Raw genomic sequence first — 22,452 nt, 5'->3', positions numbered from 1 at the left:
AGTTTACTTGGGGGAATCCCCTTTTCCTCTACCTTTGGAGCTGTTGCCCCAGTAGATGCCTCGGAAATAACCCCTTTGGAAGGGATGCAGAGAATGCGGTGCTGGAAGCTTCTGGGGATGTGGCCTTGGAACAGTCCTGGTAGGCAGACCACCAAAAGAACCAGCGAGGGGAAGGCGGTTCGAGGGTAACCATGGCCTTGGCGGTCTGTGTCCTCCTTGATATTCTCCAGCATCTCATCAGCCCGTGACCTGAAGAGATATATTCCATCAAAGGGCAGATTGAGGAGTTGTTGTAGAACATTCCGCTTGAAGTCAGAGACACGGAGTCAGGTGTGTCTGCGGAGGAGCATGTTTGAATTGCTGCCGCGAGCAGCAGCGCCAGCAGCATAAAGGGCATATCTTATGGTGGAGCTGGAGGTGAGTTTGCCTTCTGAGACTAACTCCTGGCTGAATTTGGGTACTCTTCTGAATGATGTTGGAGGATGTGAGGAAGGACCTACTGGCACAATACCTTGGGCATATTCCCCACCTTACAAACATGGGTTCCATGACAGCCCAAACCATCCAGCTTCACTTGAGAGGAGAAATCCAGTCCGCTGTTTTGTGTATTCACAGCGAGGAGCCCACAGTAACCTGGAAGTAAAAGAACACGACCCTGGAAGTAATGTCAATCAGCCAATGAAACAAGAGAACCTTGAGGAGGAGGCGGGTCATTCGAGGAGCCCAAAGGAACCAGGGAAGACGCCAGAAAGGACGACGGAAGAAAACGAGCCGTACCTGCTGAACACCGAAGAGCCCAGGAGTGAAGACGCCGCGGAGGACGTGAACCAGGAGTCCGGAGAGAGGTGGTGCGAAGACTGGTGGAGTCCGCCGGAGAGCGGCCACAACTCAGGAGAGTTGCGGCGTAGCGTGTGAGTGGCAGCGTCTTCGGGGAACAAGAGAGTGGCGGGAGGAACGTGGGTGGAGAACTACAGGGAGTAGAGGGTATTGTTCCAAGGGGGATGCGTGTGTCTCATACCCTACAAATTAAGGATTGATATACCACGTTTTTGCCTTCAAGATGATGTATGTTCAGATAAAAGTATAGTGGCAGGCATTTTCTTTACCCAGACTTCCTCACTGCATAGGCGCCCGACTTTATAAGAAAGAAACCTTAGTGAATACCTCATTTAATACAACGTCAGGCCCCTAAGTGATCCTTACATAATTCTACTGTGTTTACGTAACTTTTTGTTCCTTCTTAAAAACCAAAACCTACCACGACGTTTCTTCTGGTGCACTTTATGGTGTGGTAAAGGGTTCTTTACACACAGAAGTAATAGGAAACATCTTGCTGATGGCTCCTTTCTATTCCCTCTCTACGAGCCTCTGGGGTGAAGATTTTGGCCAACAAGAAGAGGAGTTGAAACAGTTGCCCTCTACGGACCCTTCCAGGTCGGCCAGCCTTACATCAGAGGAAGAAGATAGAGACTCTTGTTGTGTCACCCACTTGTGTTACTTCTGATAATAAACAGAGACCTTTTGGCAAATACATACAGCCTCCTCGCCTGTATATCAAACCTGCCCTCCCACAGAGGAACTCCTCAATTTCATCCCTGTGAGCCCTGTCAATTCAGGAAAGTCAAACTTATGAAATTAGCAATGCCCATTGTTTGGCAGATAGCATTGCAGGTGCCTTGCACGTTACCCTTTTGTGGGCAGTGTAAGCCACCATTGAATCTGAGGGATAGGGAGGATTTGACCCTTGATGTAGACTGGGTCGGAGGAGGGAGGCCTTACATTTTTTGTCCATCTTAGGGTTGCCTATCCGGGCTTTAACTGGCTCTTTGTAAATATCTCAAGAAGGTTTAAGCATCTCCAGCGCTGGGAGGGGGAAAGGGTTTCCATCAAAAAATACTTCTCAACTGCATCCTTGTGCATCTCACTTTGTGTTAAGAGCCCACCCTACAGAGGGCCTAATGGTAGGAGGTAATGTTATCTGGCGGGGAGTGACGGGCAGGATAAGGTTGAGCCCCATGGAGGACCCACGTCATTAAGATGCCAGGAATCATCCTGTGGATGCAGGTAATGAGGGTCCCCCAAACCCAGAGTGTGGTGAGCCCTGAGGAGTGAATTAAAGGGGGTCAGCAGGCGGGATGATACAGTGGTAGGATGAAGAGGTAGTAGGAGAAGAGGTGGGAGGAGGCAAGGGGGTAGGTGGACGAGACAATGGTGGAGGTCTACTGGCTTGGTCATGCCTCTCCTCTCTCTATGGCAGTGGGGGGAAGATAAAGTGCTTCTTCAAAGCTAAACTTCCATCCATCTGTGGTGAATGCAGATGGCTGGGTGAGAAAGCATACAGTGTAGGGATGAATGAGGATGTGACTGTTGAGTGTCAAGTTAGTCCCACAATCCTGGAGAACACGTTTGTCAAAGCTGGTAAAAGTAGTCTGTCTCAATGCCAAGGATTTTGGCGCTGGTGCGGAGGATCACAGGGGCAAAGGGAGGCTTCTATGTCGAAGGTTTCGACTCTGAAGGATGCTTCGGTGCAGTGGTCGGTGCCAAAGTGGCGAGGGTCAGCGTTGAGTGTGTCAACTTCAAGATCATCTTCTGCACAGAGACAGGTGTGTTGTACAAGCATGTATTTGGTGCAAACCATGGCAGGGTGGCAGTGGCAGACAGGAAACCTGTAGGTGGGCTTTGAGGCTCGATGAGTGTACCCTAGGTGGAGGGCTGCCAGGAGTGCAAGCGAAGTTGAGGAGTCTGGGTTGGAGGGTTTCATACTCACGGTCTACCTGCATGGCGGATGGCAAGACATCAATCACCAATTTGTACCCAAGCTGGCTTCAGGCGATAAGGACACCTCAGTGGTCTAAGGTTCCAGCCGGAGTTCGCCCTCGATGTTCTGGGTGTCGAACAGGTCCGGGGTATCATCACGATTTTGAAATGTCGAGCCCAACAAAATCCAAGCGTTTTCTTCCAATGAAAGGGGTGGTAGGCGTTGCAGGAGGCCTTGCCGTGCTTGGGAGAGAGACAAAGGTTACAGACCTGGTGGAGATCGGTCCAGGGGTATCTGGCACAACACCGAAGACAGTAGTGGAAAGGAATCCTCCACAAGTTAGACGAAACACGCTTGCCGTGGAAAAAGCAAACAGGGGACAACCTAAAGGTAGGGCCCCTATGGGGTTATTGAAGTTGTTCCAATCCCTGAACTGGATGAAGCAGTGCGCATCAAGTCGATGTAGGAACGGATACCGCAATAGAAAACAATACAGAAAGAAGAGAGAAGAACTGAGAAAGCAGAGATCACTGCAACAGTGTCAATCTGTAGCTCTGAAACAGATCCAAACTACTGGTGGAAAGAAAACAATCCAACAATGGAGCAGAAGCCCAGGCGCATTACCAGCTATAGGTGGAGCCACCGTACCTCGTGATTCAAGAACACTTCTTAAAAGAACACTAGATGGCAGGAGTATGCACATCATGTGTAAATCTACAGACACACACGCACGCCTCGCACTTTCCTGATCAGTTTCTCAACATGCTAAAAAAAAAAACATGACAACCTCTGCAGAAGCGCAGCATGAAAAACTAGGTGATCAAAGAGGTAGGGCCAGCAGCTCTGACTTGTTATGATAGCATTAGCAATTTCAAGCTACATAGAAGAACAATCAGAGATATCAAGCAACTCTGCTGAAATCAAAGCTAGGTAGAAACCTGGAAGAGAGAGATGAAAACCATGAATCAGCCTCCTAAGAGACTTACAGAAAATTAAAAACCAAAAGACAAGCAGATGGCAGCTAATCCAGGCCATGCATAGCAGTATGAAACTTTGTGGTTGGTGTAAGAAGAGCTAACATTGAAATTAATCAGAGAGTAGTAGAAAAATAAGATGGTAGTACAAGAACAATCGTCAAAGAATTTTAAGAGATACAACCAGCATTTGAAGACCGAAAAGAAAAGTCCTACAATGGTGAAAATATATCATTATGGCATTGTCATGAGTTTGTTCCTTAAAAAAAAAAAATAACAACTAACGTCAAGGAAACATCTTAAGTCCAACTGCACTCAAGGTAGTATGATAATTCCAATGTCATTATATTATTAAAGCCACAATAGGATGGCATAAGCCTCAGAATCAATCACAGATAAGGTCAATGTTATAACAATCCACTGTAGCTTGAGAAACATTTAGATTGGTCATTCAGTCAAGAAAAAAAAATCTAGTCTATAGTGGAAAAGCAACACAATTCTGCTGCTCCAGCACCCTTATCCTATGCTGCGCTTTTGATTTGCAGAGCATGCCGTTACTCTCCAGAGCTTTGTGTAGGTGTTAGAAATTATGCAATTAAAATCGTTTAACAGTGTTTTACAAAAATTCAAGATGGAGACAGGCAAGGTTTTATATTCTGTTAAAAAAAAAACACATACAATTTGTTTACTCATATTTTTGACTGCACCAGTGTCTTTGAACTTGAATTTGCCCCATTTAATTGAAGATCTTTAACATCAAAATATTGAAATTATGTTGTTCAGACAATGAAAAACTACTTAAAGTTCATGGGACTCAGCTTTTGGGACTTTATGAGTGGGTAGTACATCCTCTACCATGAAATAAGTCAAATCAATGCAGAAATTCAAGGTACCTAAATGTCGTGCAGTCACTCAGCATTTCTACACATTACTAAATGGTCTGGGCGTGAGACATAGACATGGTGCAATACTGTTCATAGAGGCACTAGTAGCGATTATATGTTTCATTCACTCAAATGCGTATCAATGTGTATTCATCTTTAACTGCATAAAGATGTTTACTTCCAAATAAAAGCCTGGACCCAATTACCAGGGCTGGATCATCCATATTAAAGAACAGATAATCAAAGCAACAAACATGATAAAGCCATGCAGTCTGTATGTGTAATTAAATTCAAGATACCTAGAGGAGAAATCCAAGAGTCACCCAAAGCAGCACCTGAAAAATTGCACTTGATACTCCCAGCCTGAATAGCCTGAAATAAGAGAAAAGTGTCACTTAGTAGCTGAAAATGCAAGGTATCGCAGGTACAAAACCAAACTCCTTTCCATACAACCACAATAGCACTTGGAAACTGACTTTTGTTTCTGCTTTGTTGTTACCTTATGAAGTTCTAACGATACAGCAGCAGCCATTTTGCCTCCATACGATTCAGAAAAAATATAGAAAGGAATGCTCTGGAAATAAACAAAATAAATTACTCGTATGTCCAGTGCGATACCATCTCACTCTACCCAATTTCCCAAATTCCTTTAAAACAGATTTCATCACTGATCTTTATAAAAACAAATGTTATGTAGATTTTTACTTCTCAAACGACTGAAATATCCTTTGAAACAAAAGCACAGCAAATTGTAGCTAAATGACAGTACTGACAACCTTTTAGCTATAATCAATGACTTACTGAGCCTGCTTTTGAACAATCACGGTGGAAGGAGAAGTGTGTTAAATGGTGTTAAAAGGAGCATTTTCCCTCACTCGAGTCATCATCTTGGGTATCAGGAAGGTGTTTAAACCAGCTTTTCCACATTTTTTCATAATTTCAGGGAGGGAAATAATACTTACCTAAACAGTAATTAATTACATCGTCAAAACAAAAATCGGATTTCCCCCTCTACACCAAACCTAAATAAAAATAAAAATTCTGGCTATGATCGGTTCTGTACCGTGGGTAAAGATAATATTCAATGTAACAGAGAAGGGTGTTGATTTGCTGCAGTCATATCTCGGGGATGGATATGGGGTCCTTTCTCCCATATATAAAATAACGCCAATGTTAGAAATGGTGGGGCATTTGTAGGCCTTGAGGAAAAGCAAACCACTTTTTCACCAAAAGAGGTATAGGGTATGTTGTGGAGTGAACACGACCGTTACAGAAAACGTAATCTTTAATAGGTTGGACATACAATTAAGGGATAAATACTTTCAACTGCTTGCTTCAGAAAGTTTCAAAACGAGATTTCTACTCTTCCTAAATAATAATAATATACTAATAATTATTTACTAATAAGCACCTACCTTTTGCAATCCTACAGACGTTTTCGTAAAATACTACATGGCTATTCTGTACAATAACAAAGACAAGATGGTGAGATGCACACCTTCTCCCAGAGAATAAGTGAAGAGTTTCATGAATTTAATTCATAGGATTCATTTTTTGGCTGTGCAGCTTGAAGGGGATCGTAATGTGGTGCCCACGTGTTCTTACCATATTGCAGCGCAATGGGACGGAGCGCGGAGCAAGCGAGCACGCCTATAATGTCGAATTGAAAGAGTACGTTTTTTAAGGCACATGAAGAACATGAGAGTTCACAGAAGAGAAGGTGTGCATCTCACCATCTTGTCTTTGTTATTGAATGACCTTTCCGTCCAAAAGGAGAGATTGCACCCCAAATGGAAAAGCGATCAGATTAACAGGTTTATACAGATAAGACAATAACATCAATATACTGGGTAGGAGTGTTGTTTCCCTGTCATGCATAATTTTAATTATGAAACAGAACTTGATGTTGAAACAGACTTTTTTATAAGGATTACCTACTGCATATAATGTACACGTGAAATACACTATGTATAACAGCTAGTTTGCTGTTTTCAAGATTGTTGTTCAAGTCCTGCATATTGCCTGATTCTGAGCATTAGCATAGCAGAGCGAGTTCCAGAACTAGTTTTAGTGATCTAAACATGGGTGCACTCTGGGTAATGAAGTTCAATTCACGGGTCCTATTCTAGTGAGCTTACGGGTTTTCTCTGCCAGCCAGTGCTGAGTTTAGCGCTTGCTGACAGGCACGTGACAAATCACCTGAGGGAAGTTTAGGCAATAAAGGTGAGGTGAAGCCGGTAACAGTGAAGCCGTTTTCTGATGGAATAAGCAGGATTAGTTCGAGGTTTTCACCAAGATTAAAAAGGCATTTACAATGCAACGGTTTCGCCTTTGGAAAAGTTAAAGCTATTGGCATTGAAAATGACAACATTTTTATTTATGTTTTGGCTTTGAAAACCTAATTAAATGGCATTGTCATTTACAAAGCCAATAGCCTAATCTCTTGCAAATGCGACACCTATTGCATTTGCACCCACACACACACACAAAACTGGATCACAAGAAGGGAACAGAGGCACACACAAAACTGGGTCGCAAGCAAGCAACAGAGGCACACACAAAACGGGTCGCAAGCAGGCAACAGAGGCACACACAAAACTGGGTCGCAAGCAGGCAACAGAGGCACACACAAAACAGAGGGGGCAGGGAAGCAGCTCTACATGATAAGAATAAATCAGAGATCTGGCAACGATGGGCGTGATCATGGAGGGAATACCCAATCCACAAACAGGAGAGTAAGAAGCACTGCAACCAAATTTGATGTCTTATTTGCAAGAAAAATTAGTTTTTCCAACTGTTTCATCAATGGCTGTATATCTGCGAGCAAGATTGTTTCTAAGAATTCAATGACCGCTTCCAACTTTGGGGTTACTAACCGGGGAAAAAACACCAGATTGTGTCCATGAGTCCCATAAGGCGCTTTTCCCACAAGGAGTGGAAGCAATCTGCCCCCCTCCCACTCCCTTCCTCCCCCCGACAGCCATGTTTGTGCTCCCGAGCTCCGTCCCCATCCCAAGACACGGCTGCCTAAGAAACTGCTTGAGGAACATTTTAATAAGTCGGAAAGTTTTTCCAGGACCAGAAGCCAAGAAGACCTGGAGCAGTACAGCCTTCCCCGCTTCTTAGAAGAGGAGATCTCCCCCCCCCCCCATCCCCGGGTCCGAGAGGGAGGGCATCCGAACACACACAGGGGACAGGCAGACATTGATCGGTACTCACAGATCTCCATCCTCTGGAACAGCGAGTGCTTGCAGTTGCATGTGCAGGAGACATTGGGCTGAATGGCAGCGGCTGTGCTGTTCAGACGCATCGAATTATAAATTTACAAAGCAGGCATGGTGAGAAGTGGGGGGCTCGAGGCGCGGCGGAGGGGTCTCCGGAGCCCGGCAGCAGCCCATCGAGAGGGCGCCAGCCCCCTACATCATCGTGGGGCCGGAATCCAGTCCAGGAACCCGGCGGTCTCTCCGTCCAGTGTGGTGTAAAGTGCCGGCACCGCCTCTGACTCGCCGTGCGCCCCTCGGCCGCCCTAGGTTCACTGTGCCCCCAAGTCCAGGGGGGGCAATGCGAAGGCTGCCCTTGACTCACTGCTCCCCAGTCCTGGGGGGGCAAAAATTGGTGCAACCCGGTCGCCGAGGGCACGTAGTTGTCATTAGTCGATTTACACGTACTCGGGGCTTTGGAATCCGCGCAGAACTGGTACAGCAGATAATAATGATTATATCTACATTGGCCTCGCCAATCAGCACATCACAGGGATTATACAGTACAATATCACCCTACTTTAGAATTAATGACGTGATCCGTTAAGTATTGGCAACATAATGTTACAAAGCCATACCCCCCATCTTAGATCAAACTTTAAAATGGCGAAAACAAAGCTTGGAAAAAAAAAAAAACGCCCACCGCCGAGATGACGCGCACAGAGGGGCGGAGAGGGAAGAAATCGCGGGAACGCCCATGAATCTGGTCCGGCCATGACGGACAGATCTCTGTTCCAATGGCTAGCCTCCATTTATGGAGCTAGGCAATGGAACAGAGGGGCGGATTCCTAGCCACATTCTTTTTTAACATTAGATTTCGCCTGCGCCGAAAAGCTGCGCAGAGCGCAGCCTTCGGCGAGGCGAAACCTAAAAAGGAACATGGTGAAATGCAAACGGCGATTTTGATAAGCGGTTCACTGACAGACAGATCAGTTCATGTCACGGTAAGCGTGGTGAAGAAATTGTTAACGTGCAATTATAAATGGCAGGCTGGAGGGTTTAATAACGCGATGCAAATTAGTTAGAAACAGCATTTTGATATTTAGATTGTAAAAACGCAAGTTGGTTGAGCAACAGGGGCACTGAGCAGGGGTTGATGCTTAACTAATGAAAGTGCAAATAGACACACAGCAGGAATTGTAAATATGAACGTTTTAACAAAAAGCAAACAGTTTTGTACTTCATGAGCGCATGTAGCATGTTTATTGTATTATAAATTTGATAATTGTAAAAAGTAGGTGATTGATTTTTCTGTATTATAGATACACCCCAGAAGAAGGGATTTTCCCGAAATGCATTGGGTGATTTTCAATAAGCGTGACATGTGGAAACATTCATCATTCCTCTGCCTATCTTGAATAACACTGAATGAAAATGAAAATGAATTGAAGAAAACAGAGTATTAAAGTGGATGAATTATAATGGAGAAAATTGCAGAATAAGTGAAGAGTTTCATGAATTTAATTAATTGGACTTGTTTTATGGCAAAGCAGCTTGAAGCGGATCGTAATGTGGTGCCCACGTGCTATTGCTATTCTGTACAATAAACATATTTTCATGTAGATGAGCCAATCTACAACAGCTTTATAATAAAGGTTTTGTTTGCAAAAAAAATTCTCACAAAATTGTCAGATGGGCGTTTGCTTATTTTCCAATCTTGAAAGTTTCAATATATCAACTGCGAGAAATGCCCTCACCTGAAACTCTGGTTGAGCATCGAAAAATCCTTTCAGAAGAACCAGCATATCAGAAGCTACCGTATTAATATCTTTTGCAAACGCTTGACTGTTGTTTGCATAGCTGAATCCGGTGCCCACAGGATTGTCCACAAACAAAACACTGGCCTCCCGAACCTGTACCACAAAAAAAAGAAAAGGTTACCGTAAATGCACACAAACTGAACTTTATGAACTTCATGCTTAGGCTTTATGTGGTTGGGTGGGGGTGTGTGCTTGTATACAAACGATATGAATTCTACAGTTCAAGTGAAGTATTAGGGATGCTAGTGTTCCAGCCGGAAACAAACTGTGGAATTCTTACTACTGGATATAAGTGTGAGTTTTGAAGACAACGGAGATAGAGGTTTTTTTTATCTTGTAGGGTGGATTTCCTGGTGCAATCTTGGCTATACTAGACAACAAGCACTGGTAAAGCCAATAGGTGTGGCTTCGGACGCTGGCCTTTTGGTAATTCTTTCATTCTTGTTTTGGTTCGTCATTGCTTTTGCAAAACGTGGTTTGTATGGTTTGTAAAGCTGCCGGGCGTTTGTCAACCAAAAGACAAAAAAAAAAAATCAAAAAAAAAAAAAATCACATGCCTCGAATCTAAAATGTATTTGGTCTCGAAAAACATTACCATAGTAGTCCTGGCACTGACGGGAACTACTTTGTGTGTGGATGTGCTCCTTGTAAAAGGGAAGTATGCCGCAACTCATAGTGAAGTCAGCCAACAGCTGTAATTGAGGGGAGGGTGGTGTGGGGCACGACAAATTGGTCCTTGTTGCTTGCTTGATTGGGTTGGAGGAAAACATATGGAAAACAGACAAATGGATGAAGTGTGGCTGAGTAACTAAATCACACACATAATTTTATTATAATCAAAAGGTCTTGGCTAACAGCCCTAAAAAGCCAATCGGTGTGCCATTAGCCTTTGAGAAAGAAGCCAACAAAGGAAAAAAGGAAGGAAGGAAAGAAAGTAGACAAGAAAAAAGGCAAGTAAAAATTAATAAAAAGCAGGAAATAAAGTAATGAAAGAAAAAAGGCAGGAAAAAAGAAAAATGGAAAATGAAAAGAGAAAAAAAGAAAAATGAAAGAAAGGAAACATTGAAGGAAGAAGGACATCTGCAGGCTTTCCTGGGATGTTGGCCAGGTTACAAGGGCAATCTATAAATGATCTTTTCTGCACAGGTGTACAGGCCTCCTCCACGACAAGTCAGGAATCCTGAACAAAGTTTGGGGACCGGTTATTGAAAAATATGTTGCGTTTTAGGTGGGCTACCTCGTTCAAAGGTTTGCAAGATACTCAAATCCTGGCGTAATATATTGCTGGCCATTTTGGTAGGGCATCCAGTCAAATATTCACACGGAGGTCAATACTGACTGGGTCAAGTGTTATTTGTATTTGCTGCCTTCTGCAGGTTTAATCTGCTCTTGCAGCTAAGGGTGGCCGCAACCCATGAAACAGGGGGTGAGTATGTTTCACCCAGGCAGGGAAAATATGCACCCGAAAAAGAAAATGGAGACCTTCAGTGCTTTCAGCCAGATTGGGGACAGGGATAGGGCACGGGCAGGTTAGAAAGTCATGGACAAACATTATCCACTCGCACAAATGAAACTTCCATTTTGTGCAGCACACAAACATGTGGGTCCATCAGACACCAGCACTCGGCACACATTAGCAAACTTACAATAGGTATACTTTATACATGTGCCCGAAACAAGGATAGTTATGGAGGGCTGAAGAGTCCTTTAACAGGGGAGATAGTAGGTATTTTCTCCATAGACGTTCAAAAAAAATGGCAGTTGTTCTTGTTGTGAATCTCGCTACCATTACTTCATGGGTTATTTCGAGATACAGACAGCGACTCAGAAGGGGGTGATATCAAACAAGTTCTAGTGCTGACAAAACTAAAACAATCCAACATTTCAAGAGGGCTCGCATGATTTTGTATCTCACTGGAAAGAAACATGGGTTTGGCATAAAAAAGAATATACGTTGGCAAGATGGGACACACTTCATATAGTTGCCAAGTATGCCATACTCTTCTTTTGATCGAAAATAAACAACAGTGGTTTATATTTAAATCCTAGCCCAGCGATAAATAATGGATCTATGAATTTTACTTTAACAAGCAATTTCAATTAGCAAGTCAAATGAGGCAATTCACCTTTATTGAGGAGGTAACATGAAGAGACTATTGTTTTACCTACCAAATTATTGGGGTTGCACCTTTGAAAATTTTACGAGCCTCAAAAGGAGTGCAACTTAAGACTCAAGATTATTAAATATACTGGCTTGGGAATCGGAATAGGACTCACCCAAGCAATGTTTTGAATTAAATCTCCACCATCCATGATAACGCTTTCACTTAATAATTTAACGTAATGCCCCTTTAACATGCTAAAACGTAAACATGCATTGCATTTTGAAAAGGTAAAGCTAAATACTCTTTATGGTAGTGCTAGAGCCGTCACCTTTGGGGTGGTCTTCCTGCCCCCCAAACATCTCGCCTGCACCCTCCTATTTTCCTGAATTCGCTATTGCTGGCCTTCGGTCTCTGTGCACTTTACCACTGCTAATCAGTGCTAAAGTGCTTGTGCTCAGTCCCTAAAACATGGTAAACCTGAATGGCATTTTTAATTTACTTACGAGTCCCTAGTAAAGGGAAATACCTCATACCCAGGGCCGATACATTAAATGCTACTTTTGGGTGTGATGCACTTAAAGCGCCACCCAGTTAAGTAGCCCCTTAAAACATGTCTCAGGTCTACCATTGCAGCCTGAATGCAGTTTTAAACTGCCAATTCAACTTGGAAAAATAAAGCCTTGCCACGCCTTAAATGCACTTTTATTACATATTGGTCACCCCTAGGGTAGGCCCCCAGGCATCCCATAATTAACATGTTGGACATGTACTTTTTATTGTCCTGGTAGTGAGAAAAAAAAAACACAAATTCGTCTTTCATCACTTTAAGGCCTACCTCTCTCATAAGATACCCTTGGGGTTGCCTTCTTAAATGTAATAAGTGCAAACTTCTGATTGGAAAGAGGTAGGGTATTCATGTTTGGTGTCTGGAAAATTACAATTCAAAAACCTCTTTAATGATGAAGGCGGATTTTGAGTTCCAATATTGAAAATGCTACTTTTACAAAGTTGGGTTTTTACCGCCCCAAATGTGGTGCATGTAGGCGACATAGGTTTTTGGATGTACAAACCATTGGTTTTTTTTTTCACTATGGACTTTGTGTTTCATTACAAATAATAAAGAGATCTGGGGGTTCAACAAAAGTAATGTTTAGATAACTTCAAATTATTAAATGAGATAGTGAAAGTAAGTTAGAAAGGGGGAAGTGCAAATTCCTTCAGCAAAGAAGGAATTTGTTTGCTTTGTACACAAGTAATGATATGGTTGGTCTTTCAATGCAAGAGATATGGTCTACTTTGCTTCACGTGAAACAGAACAATTGGCCAAATAAACAAGTCTTTGGATTTCGGAGATAGGAGATAAACACAGCAAAAGTAAAGAGGATTTCTGAAATCTATAATGATTTGATAGGAGTAAAGAAGGGTGTATATAGCACATGAAGAAGAAGATGTGGCTATTAAGAGAGGAGTTGTAGCATTTGAATGGGGCAGAGATTTGGGATAACGTCTAAAGCTGAACAGAACAGCAGCAGCAGTTTAAGTATTATGAAATCAACAAGGCTGTTGACTAGGAGGTAAGTGTTCATTAAGTTGATACTTCGATGTGACTGAATGATCCAATCAAACATTCATTGCATTACATTTACTATGGAGAATTAATCAGAGTATGGCCTTCATTTAAGATGTGTTGAATCCCTGCCAACCTGCTAGATCAGTAGATGCCAAAGCCTTTGCTTTTCTGGTGTTGCATCTAAACTTACCACTCTGTTTAGTAGGATTGTCTGCCTACAGTGCACATACTATAGGTAGGTCTGAATGGAAAGAAGTATCTCTGTAACCCACTCTGCATTGCTTTATATTTTACACAAGCCGTTCACAAACATGGAGTCTGTAAGTAAAACAAAACAACCAAAATACCCTAGAACCTCCCTGCATACGAGGGTTATAATAATTTAGTCAGTCATACAAGGGGAAGGTAAATCCAGTGATGGTAGCCCTGCTTTAAATAGGGCGGAGCAACTGCCAGCGTGACCTTGCAACCTGGTGGTGGACAGCTGAGGCTATGGAATCGAAAACCCAGCAAAACGTCTGACTGTTAGTGAGAAAGGAACTTTGTTTTTCATAGGAGGCATCCTTGTCGATTTGTGCCACATATCCCGCTCTGCCCACACTCTTGCAACCTGGATTATTGTAATTACTTCATTTTAGAATGCAAATATCAACTACACAACGAAAGGAAACACTGTGTTCAATAAAATACAGAAAAACAGTTATTTACCCAAGTGAGGTTTCTTGGTTTTAGGTCAGCATCAAGAGGCCCTATTTCTCCAAAGTTTCCAAATCCACAGCCTGAACCTCCAGGACCACCCTGGAAAATAATTAAAGAACATTGTCTTCTAGATGACTCAACTAAGATTACAAATCATATAGTCATGGATCACTGCCAAGTAACGGTAAAATATTGAGGTCCATCCAGAAACCTACACTTTTGGTAGCACAATATCAGTAAATCCTATATTAGTTGTCTTTGCCTCTGTGGATTGCTTACTCTATACAAGAATGCAAACATATTTGGATCGTTAAAGGAAAAATCCTTGGTATGAATGCATAAACAGTTTAATAAATAATTGTTTCAATGTTTTTAGAGGTTATTTTTTTTATGAGAGCTCATTGTGTAATCCAAAAGCAAATGCTCTTCTTCCACAATTCAGCATATTAATAATCTATATTGGAATTGTGAGCTGCCACGAAACATACCAAAAGTCTGAAAGACCATGAATGTACATAAGCAGAGGTGTGATGCAGACCGTCATTTGGCACTGGTTCAGCTTTAAATATCAATAACACAATGGTCCCAGGTGGTAGAAGCAACATATCAATCGCACTGGGGTAGCCCAATAGATATCTATTTACTTTGGGATGCCAACTGAAGTAGTTTTCTCTAGCAGACGCTTGTCCAAAGCCTACTCAATACAAATTAGTGCCTTCCTCTACTTTAACCACATTCTATCTCATTGTCGCCCTTTCTCAAGTATATCAATTTCAACTATTACATCGTCGCCAACTTCCTTACCAATTGTGGAAAGTCGGCATGTTACATGGCTTGCTGCTTCTCAAATTGATTACAGTTCTGACAAAGTGTCCAGGGATGGAGGACGTCAACATAATCGACAAATGGGGCCTAGCCAGGATTTAATTGGCTAGTGATGCACACAATTCTGTACTGACATTGTCACTCTGAGGCAATTGATGTGGCCCCCACTGTCATGTTGCGTTTATACTGTGTATTTTCTACTGCATTTTCTCTGCGTGAGCACTTATAAGCACCAACCACTTTAGATGAAGCAATAAATAATTTTGCACAACTTCAAAGCATGTGTCTTCCTTTTCCAGCAAGTCTATTTTTTACTATAGAAATGTTTTGAATTATGGATTTGTTTCTAATTGACTTTTGAACTAACTGTTGTTTCTACCACATAGGACCATTGTTCTATATGTGTAAATGGCTCATATTTACAGAAGGATTATAATAGGGTTACCCCTGTTGTTTTACTGTCTCTTTACACAAAGATTATATATTTGAAAACCATGTAGCATGTGAGGTATATCGTTTTGAAAAAAGCAACTTGAAACTTACTTGAGTTGCAGTGAAACAATCATAAAGCACGCTCCCCAAAACAATTTATCCTAGTAAGTATAACCTGCACACAAACTATATAGTCTGTGCTTAGAAACCCCAAAATCATATTCACAAAATTATGATTTACAAATCTTTCAGTTCAGAGATTACTTATGACTGCAGAAGATCTTCAAACGTTCGAATAGCTTAAATGTGGTCTACATGTGCAAAAATGCGTTTTCCCAATTTTGCGGATAATGCAACTGTGGAGTATGCCAAAAAACTCAGACCTTCGTGGGTTTTCATGAACATTTACAATTAATTTCCACTCACTAAACTTTTAAACTTATCCCTAAATAAAAGTTCGCATAAACGATGTGCTGTGGGGATCAAGTACTACACCTAGTTTTAAAACAGTGCGAGAGAAGGCAGTGTTTTGATAGACTACATGCATTTCGCCCACAGACGGTAGCTAGACAAGGAAGACAACTGCCCCTATCCACCACCTTAAACTCAACCTCTTCACTCCCTCACATCACCAAACCCCAGAAACCTGAACATTGCTCCTTTGATCTGTTAACGCTTCATGGATATACTAACAACATAAATATAATTGTACAGACAAGAGTAACCACTGAACTCATTTTTAAAAGCATTTTATGTTGGATTATTTCATAACAGAAATCAAGTAAGCAGACACGAGGCACTTTCTTAACCTGAAATTATGCTAGAGATGCCCTTTTCACTACTACAAGAAGAGTACAATGCCATAAACATACACAACAGATATCACTTGCATAATGAAAACCATTTAAGATAAGTAATTGGAGGGCAATTGCAATTGCTATTGAATAATGTTAGTAGGATAACTGATCAGAGAAAAGGAAAATAAAGTAAACTCTTCTCTGCAAGTTTTAGTGCCATCAGCAATCGGTCACGTGAGAAACTGCTCATCAGTGTTAAACAGGGTTAGGTCACACAGAAAGACCCATTCCTGTTCTCTTCAACCATTCCGAATGTAATCCTATAAGAAAACTGAAATGCTTTCATCAATACAAAAATAAATATGTGCAATCTATATCTACAATCCGGCCAACAGGTTAGGTTATGAATGGGTTTGCAACAACAATTGCCCGCCTGAGGACCCAAGCTAGCACCAAAGGGATCTTAAATAGTGAACATTTAAAGCCTACAATCATGGATCATCGCGTGTTACGTTGTGAAGAAAACTCAAAACAAGGCTGTATGTCTAATACCTTCGGGTACCATCACTTTCCCCTTCATCTTATAGACAAAGGTTTCGGTCTAAAGGGCCTCCTAGGTTTGTTAGAAATGAACATTAAATAATTCTTACCTGAAGCCACATAACTAGAGGTAATTCAGTATAACTCTTTGTGGGGTTATTAGCATAATACAGCCACCAGAACATGTATGCATCGCTCCTCACACGAATATATCCCCATGCTTCTTTGTCTTCTGTTCTAATCGTAGCACCTAAATGGAAAAAAACAAAGAACCTGCCTTCTCAGTTTGGTGAAAAAAAACGAATAGATTTTCCTGAAATCTGCTAAAATGAAATAGCTCTGCAGCAGAAATCCTTCAAAGAAAATTGCAGGCTTTGCATTCCTGTTGCACATTAAACAAACTTACAGTTCAAGTGAAAAAAACTAAAACACGAACCTCCAAACGCCTGAATTAATGTACGTGGTATTTAAATAAAGCTTCCCTTGAGCAGGTCAGGGAGTATACATATCTTGGACTTATATTTGCAAGCAATTTAAATTGGGATAAGCAAAAAAAGGGATCCAGGTGCTATCAACTTCGAATGCACTGAAACAGTATGATGACTTTTGGGGGTTATACATCCAACCCCTATAAGGAAGTCCATATTGAGCAAATGTATTTCCCGAGCACTCTATGGCACTAAATTATTAGCTCTTAATCATTGTGTGAATTGAGATTTTTTTTTTTGTGAATCACTGCACAAAGATGCGTTTGAATCTACCTAAAATTGCAATAATCTAGGCAATTAGGCAGAAACTGACTTTGGACTCCTGGCCTCTGCAGGCATGTTCACAAGCCCTGTGGTTTCTTTCTGTACTATTCGCCCAAACAGTGAAAAAGAACAAAAACAAAAAAAATACTTTCCACTCTTATGGTGCAGGATCTGCGTATTTGATCGGCACAACCTTTGAATATTTTCCAAAAACGTATTGTAAATCAAAAGTTAGGTAGAGACATTTTTAAAACTGATAGTTTACCCCATAAAAAAATACTCTGAAGGGTGGAGTAAGAGGGAATACTATCCTTCTAGATCGACTGTCTCCAGGGAAGAGGCAGTCAATAGCACTTATGGCAACTAGTCTTTGAGATGCTAGGACTTTTCTTATTTGTATAGGATACCCAACAGGTAGGTAAGGAGTAGAATTTGTCGATTCTTAACAGGTGTGGCTCGAACGTGCAGAACTGCTGGCTTTAGAAAAAAGTTGTCGAAAACCTTGGATATCACCTGTGCGAATTTAAACTGAAATAGTCAGTGGTACATCACATCCTACACTGTCCCTTCTTTATCAGTGAGAGAAAAAAAGGCCCTCTGACCAGTGTTCAGGAAGCATGTGATTAGAGGACAGACTGATGCACAAGTCACCCTATAGTCTTTGAAGCACTGTCTTTGCACTTTGGTCTTTTGCCTTGTAATGTATGGGTCTATTCAGAATTTGTTTTACTGCTTTTAACATCCGTTGACAAACATTGTGTAAAAAGGATGTAAAGGGTTTTTACTTTTGTATATTGCTATTTTAGTTTTTGTATAATGTGGCTGTTGCTGTGTTACTGCATCACTTATTTCAAAAAACGTAATTCTTAATTGGATTGAGAATCACAGAAGGAATTTTTCAAGGAACTAGAAAAAGGGATTGTTATCTTCAAATAACTTTGGAAAACGGGTTCTGATGTGCTGTAGACTGAAATCTGCAAAAGTTGCTTTGATGTTGTCACACTCATTCTGCTTTTTAAAGATCTGCTGGTAGCCTATAAATATTGCCAACCCCAATAAAACCTGCTTGTTATAATCTTATTGGGTTTGACCAGTATATTTAAAGTACAAAATGTATCACACTACTTTTCTCCGTTGATTACGATAGCGGTGTCCCATTATTTGAACTGTTGACCTTGCCGCCATTGGTTGACTTATTAGCCGTCCCACCCACCTACACCCCTGATGTTTGGGTCTAGTTGCACCCATACCTTACACTACTCCTCCATTCTTGCCAAAAGCTGCAGTAAGCCTGCAGGAGTCCTCATCAGTAGAGACACATTCATACAAATAAAGAGGATGGGAACCTTTCCTTCACAATGCATAACACACACCATTGTTTGATTCAATCCACCACTCCATTGGCTGTCTAAACCCACCATAGTTTGAATTAGGTATTGTAGTACACGCTCATGATCACAGTCCTCAATAGTGGCTTCATATTCATTGCATCTAGCTCGCTCCACCGTGAAGTTTCTTCTAAAGAGTCAAAGTCCAAGCTGTAGTCTTTATAGGCAACAGATCACTGCACTTGTTTCCACTACAGGCTGTTTGATCAGACACAAATTTCAGATGTAGAGTTCCTACGATGACGCTGACCGCCAGTAGGGTGGAAATATACAACATAGAGTAATTGTCCCAAAGCATAATGTGGTGTTAACTTCTGAAAGCACATACGTTAAACCTTCAAAGCTTCTTCTGGTCTACTAAAAGGGAACCAACAGGAACGAGAGATGACCTTACAAATATCAAACAGTCATGGGCTTACTTCTACCCCTAATCCCACAAGCGAATAAGACAAAACAAAGAATTTTGCAGTCAAACTGTAAAAGAACTGTTTACAAAATGAAAGTTTACAGAGGAGACTGTACAAGGTTGGTTGAAGTAGTGAACACAGCTTATGCCGAAGTTAGTATTTATCCCCAGGCACTTTAAGAACTAGTTTCATCTCCCGAAAGACACCACTGAAGCAATAATATTTCTTTATCTACACATAATGTGGGACATTTTCTTCGTTCAATAAATTCACTGTAACGTCTTTTTAAAAGATAATAAACCGTTTCATAATATCCTGGCAGGTGCAGCTACAATGAACATCTGGGGAGCCTACAGAACTGTTATATGTAGTTCTATTTGGAAAAATAAACTCTTATGATGGAGAACGGAGCACTTCGAAACAAAAGTAGAAAAGCAGACATCAGATAAAACATTTCCGCACTTCCTAAAGGGCACTGTAGTGTTGCACCCTTCACTCAAGCACCATTATGGAAACTCCCAAAACAGGAGGGTGTCTGGGCTTTTCCCCTGGGCGTGCATATGATAGTAATACCCTGGTATCAGGCCAACTAATAAATATAGCCTGTAGGACGACACAGGTCAGTTAGATTCCTGCCTCTGTTAGAATCTGGTTTCCGTGTCTTATTGCAGCTCACCTGCAGTAGCACACAACAGTGGCATCAAGGAGGCCGCACTGGCCCTCCAAAACACCTGCCTCCCTTGACTGCCGTGTCAGCAACTGGTTTGCCAGAGCTACTGTATGGCAGCAAGCCTCTCTGACTCGCAGAGAACCATGACCCCATTCTTTGCCTCGCTGCAGCATCCTTCAGGCCCGCCAATCAGCCTTGTGGGTCCCACCACATTGGAACAGCAGACTGGCTCTACCATTGTGGTCAAGTCCCAGAGTCGCAGCTGATAGGCCCAAGCAGAGAGTACCTCCCACCAGCTCCCTGCAGCTCCTAAGCAAGCAGGTGGTCATTTTGGCAACCCTGCCTGCTTTCATTGGCCCAAGGGACTCGCTGCTGTCTACCCAGACGGGGCTCTGCTGCTAGGTGGCAGACCCTCACTGTGCTACCTGTCCTTGAGGCCACAGCTCAGCAGGGCCACACCTCCTGCCTAAATCACTGCAGATACAAGGGTCTGCTGCCAGCCCGTCGCCTGCACTTCTTGGGGGCCTCATCTTCCTGCCATCCCCAGCAGACAAGACGGGTACCTGTGGAGTCTACGCTGTCAGTCCTGCCCTGCCTGACCGACATGCTGGTGAGAGCAAAGGGGGTTTGTGGAGTCCTAGGCCTGCTGCTGACGGTCCAGCAGGATGTCCATCCTAGCCCTAGAGCTTTTTGATACCACTGATGCAGGCTGCCCGTTGCAAGGCTTGGGTGGAAGACCTTGAGAAACATTTCGAGGCTGTGCACATTGACAACGACAGGAAAAGGGTGCTGCTTCTTCACCTGGGAGAAACTGATGCACACTAGATATCCAAATTTGTAGCCGATGCTTGCCCACCACACATATGCAGGACACTCAAGAACGCTATTTTGGTGCGTTTTGAACCTTATGCAAACCCAGACTATGAGCCTTTTCTCATCTGCCAAGCATGGCAGAGGCTGCACGAGTTGGTGTATGTCTTCCACAGCCATCTAAAGGATTGGACGATCACCTGCACGCTGCCAGATGAGGTTCAACATTTTTTTATTAGGTTTTCAAAAACAAAGCAAGACAAAACAAAGAAAAAGAAAACAATTGCCATACAGAATTGTAGCAAGAAACCAAATGTTCAGACAACATGTACAGAGTCCGATGATCCCCTATGGATTTTCTCATGAGAAGGAAACAAACAAAATGTAAAGCAAAAACAATATATAATATACAATATACAAAGTATTGCCATTATACAAAGGAAACCAGAAGGAAATTATAAAGTAGTTCACTGAAGGGCCTCTTGCCGTCCACTAACAGGGACTGTTTCCAGCGGTCAGGCATAGGGGGCGTACAACCAGAGAATAACACATTTACTGGTGACAAATATGTGTGGGTGCTTGACTTAATCCAACATCAAATACCAGGAGACCACACCCGCCCAGAGCACGAGGAAGGGGTGGACCATGATCTATGGGGGTTCAGGGAGGTACCCTGTTATTTTTATGTTTTCAGGGAGAATTCTGAAGAGAGATATTATCTGTGCCTCTTAAAAAAGAGATCCAGTTGAGCCAAGCCTTAAAAGAGGAGGCAGCTGTGCTTTTCCAGTTGGCTAGTATCAACTTACATGCCGATGTCAGTAATATGTCCACCAAGAGTCTATCATTCTGTGTTTGGATTAGAGAGTCTAGAAAGCCTTGAATTAATTATAGGAATTCCTTGTTAAGGCGGATACCACAGAGACTCGAAACCTAGCTGCAGTAGAATAGAAAATGACAGAGGTTCCCAGTAGCAGCATTACAGTTCCAACATAGAGGGTTATCTTTATGAGACATTTTGTGAAGCCTTGACGGCGTCCAAAAGACCCTGGCAGAAGCCAATACTTAGTTTGGGAGAGTGCTGGGGAGAACTTGTGGGAGACAGCTGAGTTCAAGATAGGTTTCTAATACAACTTTCATGGAGTATGAGGATTTAGGTAATAAGAGGTGGTAAAACGTAGAGGCTTGGTGGCCTGATTTGTTAAAGGCCACTATTGTCTTGATGATGGAGGGATCTTTATAGGGGGGGGGGGGGGGGGGGGGGGAGTTTCATTTGGGCAGGCTTGCTTTGAGTTAAAGAAAGTCATAAAAGTCTATGTCTGAAAGGTTGTACTGCTGTTTAAATTCTCTGAAGGAGAGAGGGGTATTCAAGGAGCCCAAATGTCTTGAGAAGTGGATGCCTTTCAATGCTCACGATTTCCGGATATTGTTTTCCCTTTGATTTTGATCTTTGTGTTGTTGCATAGCACGATCATGTAAGAATGAATGTCTCTAGGAGTTTATCAATTTTAATCAGAGCTCTTTTTGTATTGGAGATGAAGTATTTTCCTGAGATAAGGGGTAATATGTTACTGGATAAAAGCACAATAGGGTGAAGAACACCAAGTAATTATTGTTTTACTAATAGCCAGGAGGGAGTGTTGCAAAGTGGAGGGGACAGCCAAAGGGAGCCTTGTCTGGCTACGGCGGTTTGGTACTCTGTGAAATCGGCCCGGTTAACGCTGCCTAGGTGGACAGTTAGACGTACTTTCTTGAGAGAAATTCTCACAATTTTGTTTTGCCATAAGAATTTTGTTAAAACTTTTGTCCAGTTTGTGATGGAAC

At 42.2% G+C, this 22,452-nt stretch overlaps 1 protein-coding gene across 2 annotated transcripts in view; it reads right to left on the bottom strand.

Moving 5' to 3' along the window:
* SCPEP1 (serine carboxypeptidase 1) overlaps positions 1–22,452 on the bottom strand; it is a 218,211-nt gene that overhangs the window by 178,044 nt on the left and 17,715 nt on the right. For both annotated transcript variants that reach the window (XM_086930880.1, XM_086930879.1), the window contains exons 2-6: positions 16,715–16,854; positions 14,020–14,109; positions 9,574–9,729; positions 5,116–5,190; positions 4,916–4,988 (exon numbers count right to left, since the gene is read on the bottom strand). In XM_086930880.1, the coding sequence (XP_086787006.1) occupies positions 4,916–4,988; positions 5,116–5,190; positions 9,574–9,729; positions 14,020–14,109; positions 16,715–16,854 (534 nt within the window). The remainder of the gene's footprint in view (positions 1–4,915; positions 4,989–5,115; positions 5,191–9,573; positions 9,730–14,019; positions 14,110–16,714; positions 16,855–22,452) is intronic.

This window comes from Lissotriton vulgaris, chromosome 7 (assembly GCF_964263255.1).
Source record: "Lissotriton vulgaris chromosome 7, aLisVul1.2, whole genome shotgun sequence".
Classification (NCBI taxonomy): Eukaryota; Metazoa; Chordata; class Amphibia; order Caudata; family Salamandridae; genus Lissotriton; species Lissotriton vulgaris.
The sequence above is the reverse complement of the archived record's forward strand: the minus strand, read 5'-3'. Positions and strand labels throughout refer to the sequence as shown.